The 15,308-nt window shown below is 55.1% G+C and overlaps 1 protein-coding gene across 1 annotated transcript in view; it reads left to right on the forward strand.

Moving 5' to 3' along the window:
• Nucleotides 1-774: 774 nt before the first annotated feature.
• The window catches only part of LOC134337883 (endothelin-converting enzyme 1-like), a 333,269-nt gene continuing 318,735 nt past the window's right edge, over nt 775-15,308 (forward strand). The window contains exon 1 of the mRNA XM_063033200.1: nt 775-822. Coding sequence (XP_062889270.1) covers nt 790-822 — 33 coding nt within the window. The 5' untranslated portion in view covers nt 775-789. The remainder of the gene's footprint in view (nt 823-15,308) is intronic.

A 15,308-nucleotide genomic window follows, 5' to 3' on the forward strand; every position in this document is an offset into this window, starting at 1 on the left:
TGCAAATGCTTATTTTTAAATCTACCTTTGAACCTCTTTTATCGTCTGATCCTTTTATTTGTTTCTCAAATTCTCTTCTACATGGTAGGACTATCACCTCGTAGTTTCTGGGCTAGTTGTTCTTATCGTTCACCTCACACCGCCATGCTTCATAACAAAAGAACCATTGAACCTATTTACATCAATGTAAACATCTCAATCATCGCCCATGGGTTTAATTTCTCTTGCATTCCTGCCCTGTCTCCAAGAACCTCGTAAAGCGGGTGACAGTGCTAAAGATGTGCATAATGCAATCTGTTAGAGTAGGGGCTGATTTACGGTGTTACAACTAACAGTGTTTCTTTGAAGTTGCTGTGAGGAATGTTCCGTTCACTCGGATGTCTTTATCCTGTCACCCATTACTTAATTCGTTTATAAATTGCAAAGTGATTCGCTGGCGTGATGACTGAAGGAGAACATGTGGGCTTTTGACAGGGGCAGGGAGGAAGATGAAGAGGGAGGAGGTTATGAAGAGCGGAGGCAGGGAGCGGAGAGTTGAAGTTCGCCCCTGCGCCACCAGGTGTCGCAAGAGGCCGCATCGCCCACTCCCGCTTCCCTGAAACGGACTGGATAGCTCGGCTCCCGGCAACAGGTAGCAACCCCGACTCGTAATTAAACTGTTTTCCGTGAGTCTCCGCAAACATCACAATCCAGCAGCGATGTTAGTCACAATCTGCATATCTTGGCTTTAGCCTGGATAACAGCTTCCACATGTGATTGACAGCTGGGACAGGAGAGAGCACCTTTACCATGAACGTAGCTTTGCACAGTCTGGGATCTACGGTAAAGTGATGCAACTGTTTTGTTTTAAAGCTGTGGCTTATGAGAACACTCGACTTATAAAATACACCCAAGGCCGCGGGAGGATATTAATGCAGATGTGTTCGGATTCCTGTTTCCTTTCCGTGCTAAAGGAAGGCGAGGGGTGGCGAGGCTGGGTGAGAAAATACAGAGAGGATTGGAGATGTTGGGTGGGAGAGGAGGAGAGAGGGGTGGGGATACTGGGTGGGAGAGGAGGAGAGAGGGGTGGGGATGTTGGGTGGGAGAGGAGGAGAGAGGGATTGGGTGCTGGTTGGGACAGGTGGAGAGAGGGGTAGGGATGTTGGTTGGGAGAGGAGGAGAGAGGGATTGGGTGCTGGGTGGGAGTGGTGCAGAGAGGGGTAGGGATGCTGGGTGGGAAAGGAGGAGAGGGGGTAGGGATGTTGGGTGGGAGAGGAGGAGAGAGGGGTGGGGATGTTGGGTGGGAGAGGAGGAGAGAGGGGTGGGGATGTTGGGTGAGAGAGGTGGTGAGAGGGATTGGGTGCTGGTTGGGACAGGTGGAGAGAGGGGTGGGGATGTTGCGTGGGAGAGAAGGAGAGAGGGGTGGGGTGTTGGTTGGGAGAGGTGGAGAGAGGGGTGGAGATGTTGGTTGGGAGAGGTGGGGAGAGGGGTGGGGGTGTTGGTTGGGAGAGGTGGAGAGAGGGGTAGGGATGTTGGGTGGGAGAGGTGGAGAGAGGGGTGGGGATACTGGGTGGGAGAGGAGGAGAGAGGGGTGGGGATGTTGGTTGGGAGAGGTGGAGAGAGGGGTGGGGATGTTGGGTGGGAGAGGAGGAGAGAGGGATTGGGTGCTGGTTGGGAGAGGTGGAGAGAGGGGTGGGGATGTTGGTTGGGAGAGGAGGAGAGAGGGATTGGGTGCTGGGTGGGAGTGGTGCAGAGAGGGGTAGGGATGCTGGGTGGGAAAGGAGGAGAGGGGGTAGGGATGTTGGGTGGGAGAGGAGGAGAGAGGGGTGGGGATGTTGGGTGGGTGAGGAGGAGAGAGGGGTGGGGATGTTGGGTGAGAGAGGTGGTGAGAGGGATTGGGTGCTGGTTGGGACAGGTGGAGAGAGGGGTGGGGATGTTGCGTGGGAGAGAAGGAGAGAGGGGTGGGGGTGTTGGTTGGGACAGGTGGAGAGAGGGGTGGGGATGCTGGGTGGGAGAGGTGGAGAGAGGGGTGGGGTGTTGGGTGGGAGAGGTGGAGAGAGGGGTGGGGGTGTTGGGTGGGAGAGTTGGAGAGAGGGGTGGGGATGTTGGGTGGGAGAGGAGGAGAGGGGGTGGGGATGCTGGGTGGGTGAGGAGGAGAGGGGGTGGGGATGCTGGGTGGGAGAGAGGGGTGGGGATGCTGGGTGGAAGAGGTGGAGAGAGGGGTGGGGATGCTGGGTGGGAGAGAAGGAGAGGGGTGGAGATGTTGGGTGGGAGAGGTGCAGAGACGGGTAGGGATGTTGGGTGGGACAGGTGGAGAGAGGGGTGGGGATGTTGGTTGGGAGAGGAGGAGAGGGGGTGGGGATGCTGGGTGGGTGAGGAGGAGAGGGGGTGGGGATGCTGGGTGGGAGAGAGGGGTGGGGATGCTGGGTGGAAGAGGTGGAGAGAGGGGTGGGGATGCTGTGTGGGAGAGAAGGAGAGGGGTGGGGATGTTGGGTGGGAGAGGAGGAGAGAGGGGTGGGGATGCTGGGTGGGAGAGGAGGAGAGAGGGATTGGGTGCTGGTTGGGAGAGGTGGAGAGAGGGGTGGGGATGTTGGTTGGGAGAGGTGGAGAGAGGGGTAGGGATGTTGGGTAGGAGAGGAGGAGAGAGGGATTGGGTGCTGGGTGGGAGAGGTGCAGAGACGGGTAGGGATGTTGGGTGGGACAGGTGGAGAGAGGGGTGGGGATGTTGGTTGGGAGAGGTGGAGAGAGGGGTAGGGATGTTGGGTGGGAGGAGGAGAGAGGGATTGGGTGCTGGGTGGGAAAGGAGGAGAGAGGGGTAGGGATGCTGGGTGGGAGAGGTGGAGAGAGGGGTGCGGGTGTTGGGTGGGAGAGGTGGAGAGAGGGGTAGGGATGTTGGGTGGGAGGAGGAGAGAGGGATTGGGTGCTGGGTGGGAAAGGAGGAGAGAGGGGTGGGGATGCTGGGTGGGAGAGGTGGAGAGAGGGGTGCGGGTGTTGGGTGGGAGAGGTGGAGAGAGGGGTGGGGGTGTTGGGTGGGAGAGTTGGAGAGAGGGGTGGGGATGTTGGGTGGGAGAGGAGGAGAGGGGGGTGGGGATGCTGGGTGGGTGAGGAGGAGAGGGGGTGGGGATGCTGGGTGGGAGAGAGGGGTGGGGATGCTGGGTGGGAGAGGAGGAGAGAGGGATTGGGTGCTGGTTGGGAGAGGTGGAGAGAGGGGTGGGGATGTTGGTTGGGAGAGGAGTAGAGAGGGATTGGGTGCTGGGTGGGAGTGGTGCAGAGAGGGGTAGGGATGCTGGGTGGGAAAGGAGGAGAGGGGGTAGGGATGTTGGGTGGGAGAGGAGGAGAGAGGGGTGGGGATGCTGGGTGGGAGAGGTGGAGAGAGGGGTGGGGGTGTTGAGTGGGAGAGGTGGAGAGAGGGGTGGGGGTGTTGGGTGGGAGAGTTGGAGAGAGGGGTGGGGATGTTGGGTGGGAGAGGAGGAGAGGGGGGTGGGGATGCTGGGTGGGTGAGGAGGAGAGGGGGTGGGGATGCTGGGTGGGAGAGAGGGGTGGGGATGCTGGGTGGGAGAGGTGGAGAGAGGGGTGGGGATGCTGGGTGGGAGAGAAGGAGAGGGGTGGGGATGTTGGGTGGGAGAGGAGGAGAGAGGGGTGGGGATGCTGGGTGGGAGAGAAGGAGAGGGGTGGAGATGTTGGGTGGGAGAGGAGGAGAGAGGGATTGGGTGCTGGTTGGGAGAGGTGGAGAGAGGGGTAGGGATGTTGGGTAGGAGAGGAGGAGAGAGGGATTGGGTGCTGGGTGGGAGAGGTGCTGAGACGGGTAGGGATGTTGGGTGGGACAGGTGGAGAGAGGGGTAGGGATGTTGGGTAGGAGAGGAGGAGAGAGGGATTGGGTGCTGGGTGGGAGAGGTGCAGAGACGGGTAGGGATGTTGGGTGGGACAGGTGGAGAGAGGGGTGGGGATGTTGGTTGGGAGAGGTGGAGAGAGGGGTAGGGATGTTGGGTGGGAGGAGGAGAGAGGGATTGGGTGCTGGGTGGGAAAGGAGGAGAGAGGGGTGGGGATGTTGGGTGGGAGAGGAGGAGAGGGGGGTGGGGATGCTGGGTGGGTGAGGAGGAGAGGGGGTGGGGATGCTGGGTGGGAGAGAGGGGTGGGGATGCTGGGTGGGAGAGGTGGAGAGAGGTGGGGATGCTGGGTGGGAGAGAAGGAGAGGGGTGGGGATGTTGGGTGGGAGAGGAGGAGAGAGGGGTGGAGATGTTGGGTGGGAGAGGAGGAGAGAGGGATTGGGTGCTGGTTGGGAGAGGTGGAGAGAGGGGTGGGGATGTTGGTTGGGAGAGGTGGAGAGAGGGGTAGGGATGTTGGGTAGGAGAGGAGGAGAGAGGGATTGGGTGCTGGGTGGGAGAGGTGCAGAGACGGGTAGGGATGTTGGGTGGGACAGGTGGAGAGAGGGGTGGGGATGTTGGTTGGGAGAGGTGGAGAGAGGGGTAGGGATGTTGGGTGGGAGGAGGAGAGAGGGATTGGGTGCTGGGTGGGAAAGGAGGAGAGAGGGGTGGGGATGCTGGGTGGGAGAGGTGGAGAGAGGGGTGGGGGTGTTGGGTGGGAGAGGTGGAGAGAGGGGTGGGGGTGTTGGGTGGGAGAGTTGGAGAGAGGGGTGGGGATGTTGGGTGGGAGAGGAGGAGAGGGGGGTGGGGATGCTGGGTGGGTGAGGAGGAGAGGGGGGTGGGGATGCTGGGTGGGAGAGAGGGGTGGGGATGCTGGGTGGGAGAGGTGGAGAGAGAGGTGGGGATGCTGGGTGGGAGAGAAGGAGAGGGGTGGGGATGTTGGGTGGGAGAGGAGGAGAGAGGGGTGGGGATGCTGGGTGGGAGAGAAGGAGAGGGGTGGGGATGCTGGGTGGGAGAGGAGGAGAGAGGGATTGGGTGCTGGTTCGGAGAGGTGGAGAGAGGGGTGGGGATGTTGGTTGGGAGAGGTGGAGAGAGGGGTAGGGATGTTGGGTAGGAGAGGAGGAGAGAGGGATTGGGTGCTGGGTGGGAGAGGTGCAGTGACGGGTAGGGATGTTGGGTGGGACAGGTGGAGAGAGGGGTGGGGACGTTGGTTGGGAGAGGTGGAGAGAGGGGTAGGGATGTTGGGTGGGAGGAGGAGAGAGGGATTGGGTGCTGGGTGGGAAAGGAGGAGAGAGGGGTAGGGATGTTGGGTGGGAGAGGTGGAGAGAGGGGTGGGGATGTTGGGTGGGAGAGGAGGAGAGAGGGATTGGGTGCTGGGTGGGAGTGGTGCAGAGAGGGGTAGGGATGCTGGGTGGGAAAGGAGGAGAGGGGGTAGGGATGTTGGGTGGGAGAGGAGGAGAGAGGGGTGGGGATGTTGGGTGGGAGAGGAGGAGAGAGGGGTGGGGGTGTTGGGTGGGAGAGTTGGAGAGAGGGGTGGGGATGTTGGGTGGGAGAGGAGGAGAGGGGGGTGGGGATGCTGGGTGGGTGAGGAGGAGAGGGGGTGGGGATGCTGGGTGGGAGAGAGGGGTGGGGATGCTGGGTGGGAGAGGTGGAGAGAGGGGTGGGGGTGTTGGGTGGGAGAGGTGGAGAGAGGGGTGGGGGTGTTGGGTGGGAGAGTTGGAGAGAGGGGTGGGGATGTTGGGTGGGAGAGGAGGAGAGGGGGGTGGGGATGCTGGGTGGGTGAGGAGGAGAGGGGGTGGGGATGCTGGGTGGGAGAGAGGGGTGGGGATGCTGGGTGGGAGAGGTGGAGAGAGGGGTGGGGATGCTGGGTGGGAGAGAAGGAGAGGGGTGGGGATGTTGGGTGGGAGAGGAGGAGAGAGGGGTGGGGATGCTGGGTGGGAGAGAAGGAGAGGGTTGGAGATGTTGGGTGGGAGAGGAGGAGAGAGGGATTGGGTGCTCGGTGGGAGAGGAGGAGAGAGGGGTGGGGATGTTGGTTGGGACACGTGGAGAGAGGGGTGGGGTTGTTGGGTGGGAGAGGAGGAGAGAGGGATTGGGTGCTCGGTGGGAGAGGAGGAGAGAGGGGTGGGGATGTTGGTTGGGAGAGGTGGAGAGAGGGGTAGGGATGTTGGGTGGGAGAGGTGGAGAGAGGGGTGGGGATACTGGGTGGGAGAGGAGGAGAGAGGGGTGGGGAGTGGGGTGGGGATGTTGGTTGGGAGAGGTGGAGAGAGGGGTGGGGATGTTGGTTGGGAGAGCTGGAGAGAGGGGTGGGGATGCTGGGTGGGAGAGGAGGAGAGAAGGATTGGGTGCTGGGTGGGAGAGGTGGAGAGAGGGGTGGGGATGTTGGTTGGGACACGTGGAGAGAGGGGTGGGGATGCTGGGTGGGAGAGGAGGAGAGAAGGATTGGGTGCTGGGTGGGAGAGGTGGAGAGAGGGGTGGGGATGTTGGTTGGGAGAGGTGGAGAGAGGGGTGGGGATGCTGGGTGGGAGAGGAGGAGAGGGTTTGGGTGCTGGGTGGGAGAGGTGGAGAGAGGGGTGGGGGTGTTGGTTGGGAGAGGTGGAGAGAGAGGTGGGGATGCTGGGTGGGAGAGGTGGAGAGAGGGATTGGGTGCTGGGTGGGAGAGGTGGAGAGAGGGGTGGGGATGTTGGTTGGGAGAGGTGGAGAGAGGGGTGGGGATGCTGGGTGGGAGAGGAGGAGAGGGTTTGGGTGCTGGGTGGGAGAGGTGGAGAGAGGGGTGGGGGTGTTGGTTGGGAGAGGTGGAGAGAGAGGTGGGGATGCTGGGTGGGAGAGGTGGAGAGAGGGTTGGAGATGTTGGGTGGGAGAGGTGGAGAGAGGGATTGGGTGCTGCGTGGGACAGGTGGAGAGAAGGGTGGGGGTGCTGGGTGGGAGAGGTGGAGAGAGGGTTGGAGATGTTGGGTGGGAGAGGTGGAGAGAGGGATTGGAGATGCTGGGTGGGAGAGGAGGAGAGAGGGATTGGGTGCTGCGTGGGACAGGTGGAGAGAGGGTTGGAGATGTTGGGTGGGAGAGGTGGAGAGAGGGATTGGAGATGCTGGGTGGGAGAGGAGGAGAGAGGGATTGGGTGCTGCGTGGGACAGGTGGAGAGAAGGGTGGGGGTGTTGGTTGGGAGAGGTGGAGAGAGGAGTGGGGGTGTTGGGTGGGAGAGGTGGTGAGAGGGATTGGGTGCTGCGTGGGACTGGTGGAGAGAGGGTTGGGGGTGTTGGGTGGGAGAGGAGGAGAGAGGGGTGGGGGTGTTGGTTGGGAGAGGTGGAGAGAGGGGTGGGGATGCTGGGTGGGAGAGGTGGAGAGAGGGATTGGGTGCTGCGTGGGACAGGTGGAGAGAAGGGTGGGGGTGTTGGTTGGGAGAGGTGGAGAGAGGAGTGGGGGTGTTGGGTGGGAGAGGTGGTGAGAGGGATTGGGTGCTGCGTGGGACTGGTGGAGAGAGGGGTGGGGGTGCTGGGTGGGAGAGGAGGAGAGAGGGGTGGGGATGTTGGGTGGGAGAGATAGATACTTTATTGATCCCAAAGGAAATTAGGGTGTCACAGTAGTACTGGAAGTGCACAGATGTTCAAATATTGGAAGAGAAGTAAAAAAGAATAAAAATAATTCACCTTTAAAATAAGATGTACACGGTTTACCAGTCAAAGACTACAAGATCACTTCCCCGGCTATGGGTTGACTCATTATAGAGCCTGATGGCCGAGGGTAAGAATGACCTCATATCACGTTCTTTGGACCAGCGCTGTTGTCTTAGTCTGTTACTAAAAGTGCCCCTCTGTTCAGCCAAGGTGGCATGCAAAGGGTGAGAAACATTGTCCAGAATTGCAGGATTTTCGAGAGAGTCCTTTGTTTTACCACAGCCTCCAGTGCGTCCAGTTCGACTCCTATAACAGAGCCAGTCTTTCTAATCAGTTTGTTGAGCCTGCTGGCATCACCCGTGTTGATGCCATTGCCCCAGCACAACAGCGCATAGAAGATTGTACTGACAACAACAGACTGCTAGAACATGTGAAGGAGAGGCCTTCATACTCCAAAGGACCTCAGTCTTCTCAGGAAGTAGAGGTGACTCTGGCCCTTCTTGTACACAGCCTCTGTGTTGGTGCTCCACTCAAGTCTGTCATCCAGGTGCACCCCCAGGCACTTGTAGGTCCTCACCACGTCCACGTCCTCACCATCAGTTGTAACAGGAAGCAGTGCAGGCTTAGTCTTCCTAAAGTCCATCACCATCTCCTTCATCTTACTGATGTTGAGCTGCAGATGATTCAGGATGCACCATTTGACCAAGTCCTCCACCAGGACTCTGTATTCATCCTCCCATCCTTCCTTCATACACCCAACTATTGCTGAGTCATCAGAGAATTTCTGCAGATGATATCACACAATGTCCAAGAAATACAGGGGAAACAGGAGGAGAGCCAATACAGTCTCCCATGGGGCCCCAGTGCTGCTTCTAGCCATGTCTGACACTCAGCTCTGAAGCCGCACAAGCTGTGGTCTGCCAGTCAGGTAGTTCATTATCCAGGAAACAACTGAAGTGCCAATCTACATTGAATGGAGCTTTCCCCACAGCAATGAGGGCTGTATGGTATTGAAGGCATGAGAAAAATCAAAAATCAAGATCCTCATGGTGCTGCCTTGCTTAACCAAATGGGAGTAGACTCTGTTCAGCAGGTAGATGACAGCATTGTCGACTCCAATGTGCTCCTGCTAAGCAAACTGCAGGGGATTGAGGGCTGGAGTCAGAGGTGAGCCAGGATCAGCCTGTCTATGGTCTTCATGATGTGTGAGGTCACGGTAGTCATTGAAGACTTTTGGTTGGCCCTTCTTGGGTACCGGGACCACACATAATGTTTTCCACACAGTTGGGACCCTTTCCTGACTGAGACTCAGATTGAAAATGCACTAGAGAACTTCACACAACTGCTCAGCACACCCCTTCAGGACCTTGGGGTTCGCAGCTTCTGGTCCCAATGCTTTGCCATGTTTGAGCTGAGGTGGAGAAGGGTGGGTGATGTGCAGATGGGTTGTGGGTGCCGAGTGGGAAAGATGGAGATAGCTTGGGAATGCTGGGTGGGATAAGTGAAGATGTACTGGGGGTGCTGAGTGAGAGAGGTGGAGATGTACTGGGGGTGCTGGGTGAGAGAGGTGGAGATGGGCAGTGGGTGTTGGTGGGAGAGGTGGATTTGGGTTGGGAATGCTGGGTGGGAGAGATGGAGATGGTCTGGGGATGCTGGGCAGGATAATTGAAGATGTATTGTGGGTGCTGGGTGACAGCTGTGGAGATGGGTTGTGTGTACTGGGTAGGAGAGGTGGAGATGGTTTGGGAATGCTGGGTGGGAGAGATGGAGATCGGTTGGGGGTGCTGGATGGGAGAGGAAGACAGAGGGATGAGGGTGCTGGGTAGGAGAGAAGGACAGAGCATTAGGGGTGCTGGGTGGGAGAGGTGGAGGTGGAGATGGATTGGGGTGCAGGGTGGGGGAGGTGGAGATGGGTTTGGGGTGTTGGTGGGAGAGGTAGAGATGGGTTCAGGGTGTTGGTGGGAGAGGTGGAGATGGGTTCGGGGTGTTGGTGGGAGATGTGGAGATGGGTTCAGGGTGTTGGTGGGAGAGGTGGAGATAGGTTGGGGGTGCAGGGTGGGAGAGGTAGAGATGGTTTGGAGTGCAGGGTGGGAGATGAGATGGGTTTGGGTTGCTGGTGGGAGAGGTAGAGATGGGTTGGCGTGCAGGGTAGGAGAGGTGGAGATGAGTTGGGGTGCAGGGTGGGAGAGGTGGAGATGTGTTGGGGTGCAGGTTGGGAGAGATGGAGATGGGTTGGGTGTGCAGGGTGGGAGATGAGATGGGTTTGGGGTGTTGGTGGGTGAGATGGAGATGGGTTGGGGTGCAGGGTAGGACAGGTGGAGATGGGTTCGGGGTGTTGGCGGGAGAGATACAGCGAGCAAATTGAATTCACGATAGAATCAGTACTCCACAAGAGGGGAGCACACACTCTCTGAGTTAGACCAAGTGTCTGTAAAAGGGTGCGCCCCTCAGGCTTGGGTAGTGTTCACAGAAGGTAGCAGTGTGGGGAATGTTGAGAGAGGGGCAGTCGCCAGCAGAAAACTAGAGCTTCAGACTCCAGAACGTACCGAGTCACAGTGGCACTAAGAACGAAGAGAATGAATGTTATGGCACTCATGAGAAATTCTGAGTTAATACTGAAGATGTACGTTTCATTACTACCTCGCGTCAGGTCATGGAATTTGAATCTCACCTGATCAGAGTGCAGGTCAGGTTTTACTGGAATAAACTGATGCATAGTTTCGGCAGTCGAATAAGCAAGTGGCACAACTTTCCCCTCTGCCATTCCTGTGAGATGTTTGGAGACCATACAACACATTCAGTCGGTTTGTGATACAAGTGTAGTCCCTCTGACAACTGTGTTTGTCTGAGAAACAAGCAGCAATAGAATATCTCATTGAGAATTTACAGCGGCAGAGAATCCGTTAGAAACGAATGCAGCAGACGGCAGCTCTGAGAGAGCTGGAGTGCCATTGTGGAAATAGGATCCATCTGTGCTGAATATTAGTGTGTGTGTGTGTGTATCTACCTCTGTGCAGCACTCGTATGGCTGAGCAACACACACGAGACGCTGGATGAACTCAGCAGGTCAGGCAGGATCTATGGAAATGAACAGATAGTCAACGTTTTGGGGCCCTGACCCTTCTTCAGGACTCAGGACTTTGTGTGTGTTGCTCTGGTTTTCCAGCACCTGAAGAATTTCTTGTGTCTGTGATTTGTTTGACTGTTGAATTATATTTTTGTTTGATAAATTTTTATCTTAGTTTAGGAACCAGTTCACAACCTTTTTAACTTTTGTAGGTGAATGTGAAATACTAAATTCAAAAAACATTTTCCCTTGGCTCAAGTGCTGGATAATTGTTAGTGTTCCTTTTAAAACTATCTTTTATGCTTGTGAACTAAAAGCCGGGTCAAGGAATGCTAATGTCATGATGTCAACGGCAATTCCCCTATGATCTTTGCCGCATTAAGATTATTTGCAGGGTTTAGTCTGTCTTTTAGACTATTTGCACTAAATTTGTATCTGTGGAGCCCAGGACTTCCTCTGTGGTTGCTTGGCATCTCTGTTAGAGACTGGGCTGTGTGCTTGTTGTTTCTGTGTGTCTCAGCGTGTTAGCGGGGCCCTTTACCACAAAGCCCTTCTGTTGCAGGTGAACTTTCTGAGAGCAACTGTTCAGCCAAAAGCTTTCTAAAGTGAGCAGAACCAGTGGCATTGGTATTCTGTAAGACCTTCAGAGAGTGGAAGAAAGTTCAGCTGCCTTGCCTGAGGACAGTGAGGGGAGGCAGTGGCAAGTTGGTGCACAGTGAGAGCAAATGTTCAAATGGGGCTGGGATTGGAGTGTGGGTGAGTAGACCTGAGACGTACACAGCAGCAGTCTGGAATCTGGAACAACAAACAAAAAGCCGGAGGAACTCAATTGATCAGGCAGCATCTGTGGGAGAGGTGGAGATGGGTTCAGGGTGATAGTGGGAGAGGTGGAGATGGGTTCAGGGTGTTGGTGGGAGAGGTGGAGATGGGTTCAGGGTGATGGTGGGAGAGGTGGAGATGGGTTCAGGGTGATGGTGGGAGAGGTGGAGATGGGTTCAGGGTGTTGGTGGGAGAGGTGGAGATGGGTTCAGGGTGATGGTGGGAGAGGTGGAGATGGGTTCAGGGTGTTGGTGGGAGAGGTGCAGATGGGTTCAGAGTGTTGGTGGGAGAGGTGGAGATGGGTTCAGGGTGTTGGTGGGAGAGGTGGAGATGGGTTCAGGGTGATGGTGGGAGAGGTGGAGATGGGTTCAGGGTGATGGTGGGAGAGGTGGAGATGGGTTCAGGGTGATGGTGGGAGAGGTGGAGATGGGTTCAGGGTGTTGGTGGGAGAGGTGGAGATGGGTTCAGGGTGTTGGTGAGAGAGGTGGAGATGGGTTCAGGGTGTTGGTGGGAGAGGTGGAGATGGGTTCAGGGTGATGGTGGGAGAGGTGGAGATGGGTTCAGGGTGATGGTGGGAGAGATGGAGATGGGTTCAGGGTGTTGGTGGGAGAGGTGGAGATGGGTTCAGGGTGATGGTGGGAGAGGTGGAGATGGGTTCAGGGTGTTGGTGGGAGAAGTGGAGATGGGTTCAGGGTGTTGTTGGGAGAGGTGGAGATGGGTTCAGGGTGTTGGTGAGAGAGGTGGAGATGGGTTCAGGGTGTTGGTGGGAGAGGTGGAGATGGGTTCAGGGTGATGGTGGGAGAGGTGCAGATGGGTTCAGGGTGTTGGTGGGAGAGGTGCAGATGGGTTCAGGGTGTTGGTGGGAGAGGTGCAGATGGGTTCAGGGTGTTGGTGGGAGAGGTGGAGATGGGTTCAGGGTGTTGGTGGGAGAGGTGGAGATGGGTTCAGGGTGATGGTGGGAGAGGTGGAGATTGGTTCAGGGTGATGGTGGGAGAGGTGGAGATGGGTTCAGGGTGATGGTGGGAGAGGTGGAGATGGGTTCAGGGTGTTGGTGGGAGAGGTGGAGATGGGTTCAGGGTGATGGTGGGAGAGGTGCAGATGGGTTCAGGGTGTTGGTGGGAGAGGTGCAGATGGGTTCAGGGTGTTGGTGGGAGAGGTGGAGATGGGTTCAGGGTGTTGGTGGGAGAGGTGCAGATGGGTTCAGGGTGTTGGTGGGAGAGGTGGAAATGGGTTCAGGGTGTTGGTGAGAGAGGTGGAGATGGGTTCAAGGTGTTGGTGGGAGAGGTGCAGATGGGTTCAGGGTGTTGGTGGGAGAGGTGGAGATGGGTTCAGGGTGTTGGTGGGAGAGGTGGAGATGGGTTCAGGGTGTTGGTGAGAGAGGTGGAGATGGGTTCAGGGTGTTGGTGGGAGAGGTGGAGATGGGTTTAGGGTGTTGGTGGGAGAGGTGCAGGTGGGTTCAGGGTTTTGGTGGGAGAGGTGGAGATGGGTTCAGGGTGTTGGTGGGAGAGGTGGAGATGGGTTCAGGGTGTTGGTGGGAGAGGGTTAGGGTTGATGAAACATTTTGTGTTAAGACTCTTCACCTGCACCCCAGGGTTCCTCCAGTTTTGTTGCTGAGAATATGTTGCTGGGAAGGGAGTTTAGCCGTTAGAGACAGAGACAGACAGCTAACAATAGATAGTATAATCTAAAGAGAAAGCTGTCCATTTTCCCAAGTCACTTTACAGATGTCATTTTGTCTGAACAATAGGAAGTTGGGAATTGCTCGTTTATAAAACTGAATAAAATATCCCTCCAATTGTGTATCACATCTGAATTTCTCTTGGTACAAAAGACACTCGCTGCTAAGCTTGTAATCAAGAGTGTCATCAATAAATAACTTGGACTTCGAACCTCTACTAGTGGTAAAAAAAACAAACCACAGAATGCAGAAAGATTTAAATTACGGTATTTTATTACAGTAATTGACTGTTTCATGGAGACTGTAAATTGTTCAGAGAAAGACTTGTGTTGTAGTTACTATTTGGACAAAGGTTTAAAGTCACCTTTCATTTTGAGTGCTGCACTCAGTTTTGAGGACTATGCCTCAGGTTGGATATACAGGCTTCAGAGTAGGTACGTCGTGGATTCACACAATACTCAGCCAAAAAGGATGTTATCCACCACTTTTTGTGGATCCATTTAAGATGATTAGAATATTCTAATGATTTCATTTAATATCAGAGAATATATACAATATACAATCTGAAATTTTTACTGTTCACAGACATCCATGAAACACAAGAAAACCCCAAAGAATGAATGACAGAAAAAAGTTAGAAACCCAGACATCCCACTGTGCAAAAGCTCATTTCAGGGAGGTAGCACCATCAATTTGCGGGAGACTTCCGGGAGAGGTGGGATGTCTGCAATAGAGTAGCTCCTTAGCAGCTAGCCAGCTAGTTTAAATAACGTTAGCTATGCTAATGATCAAATGACACCTGTTAAACTCACCTCAACACGTCTTTTACAGTCTTAACCCACCATGGGCAATAGAAAAGTCACTGTTGCAAACAGTGCAGCGAGCAACACTGTCATTATTTTGACCCCTATTAGGCAGGGGTACACTTTAGTGTAGTCTGGGGTGACGTACGTTTTATATTTTTTTAGAACACTCTGCCATGGCATGCGCGCGCGTTCTCTCTCTCTCTCTCTCTCTCTCTCTCTCTCTCTCTCGCTCTCTCTCTCTCATACTCTCTCTCTCTCTCTTTCTCTCTCTCTCGCTCTCGCTCTCTCGCTCTCTCACTCTCTCTCTCTCTCTCGCTCGCTCTTTCTTGCTCTCTCTCTCTCTCTCTCTCGCTCTCTCTCTCTCTCTCTCTCTCCCTCTCTCGCTCGCGCACTCTTTCTCATGGTCGCTCTCATGCTCTCTCTTGCTTTTCTCTCGCTCGCTCTCAAAAAAATAGATTTCCATGATATCGTATATAATTTGCGGGCATCAGAGAGCCACTACTAATATGCGGGAGACTCCCGGAACTTCCGGGAGAGGTGAGATGTCTGGAAACCCAAAGCCCCTTCTCCCCCTCCCATGCACAAGCGGCAACCCCCCTCCTCTTCCCCCCCCAATTTATTCCAGCAGGAAGCATCAGACCCCCCACCACCACCTTCAGCTAAACAATAGCAAAGCCCCCAAAGAGATTATGATCTAGGTCCATGTTGTGTTATTGAATCAAGCAGCATCTAGGGAAGCTCTTGAATCACCAAGGATATTGACCTAACATGGTAATGGGGCTAAAATCAATGGGTTCAGTGTGGACATTGTGGGGCAAAGGGCCAGTTTCAGTGATTGGGATGCTGAAGGAATTGAGAACTACGGGGTTTGTGAAGAAAAGTGACGCTGAGCTAACTAACAGATCAGACAGGCCGTGCTCCTATTGAGTGAGTCTGAGAACCAGAATCAGGCTTATTGTCACTGGTGTATGTTGTGAAGTCTGGTGTTTTGCAGCAATAGTGCAGTGCAATAGATTTTTTAAGGATCTTTGGTACAATAAAGAATATTTTAAAAATAGCGGGAAAAGCGATGAAAACAATGAGGTAGAGTTTACAGGGTCATGAACTGTTCAGAAGTCTGATGGTGGTGGGGAAAGGGTTATTCCAAAAGTGCTGTGTGTGTATTTTCAGGTTCCAGTAGCTCCTCCCTGATTATAGTAATGAGAAGAAGACGTATCCTGGATAGTGAGGGTTCTTCGTGATGGATGCCACCTTCTTGAGGCTTCACGTTTAGAAGATGTCCCTAATGGTGGGAAGGCTAGTGCCTATGATGCTGCTAGCTGCCCCCCACCCATACCAGACAGTGATGCATCTGGTCAGAATGCTCTCCACCGTATATCTGTAGAAAACTGCTCGAGCCTTTGGTGACATGCCAAATTTCCTTAAACCCCTAATGAAGTATAGTCACTGGCATACCCTCTTTGTAATTACATCAATATGTTGGGC

The sequence above is a fragment of the Mobula hypostoma genome, chromosome 25, assembly GCF_963921235.1.
Source record: "Mobula hypostoma chromosome 25, sMobHyp1.1, whole genome shotgun sequence".
In the NCBI taxonomy this organism is placed as follows: Eukaryota; Metazoa; Chordata; class Chondrichthyes; order Myliobatiformes; family Myliobatidae; genus Mobula; species Mobula hypostoma.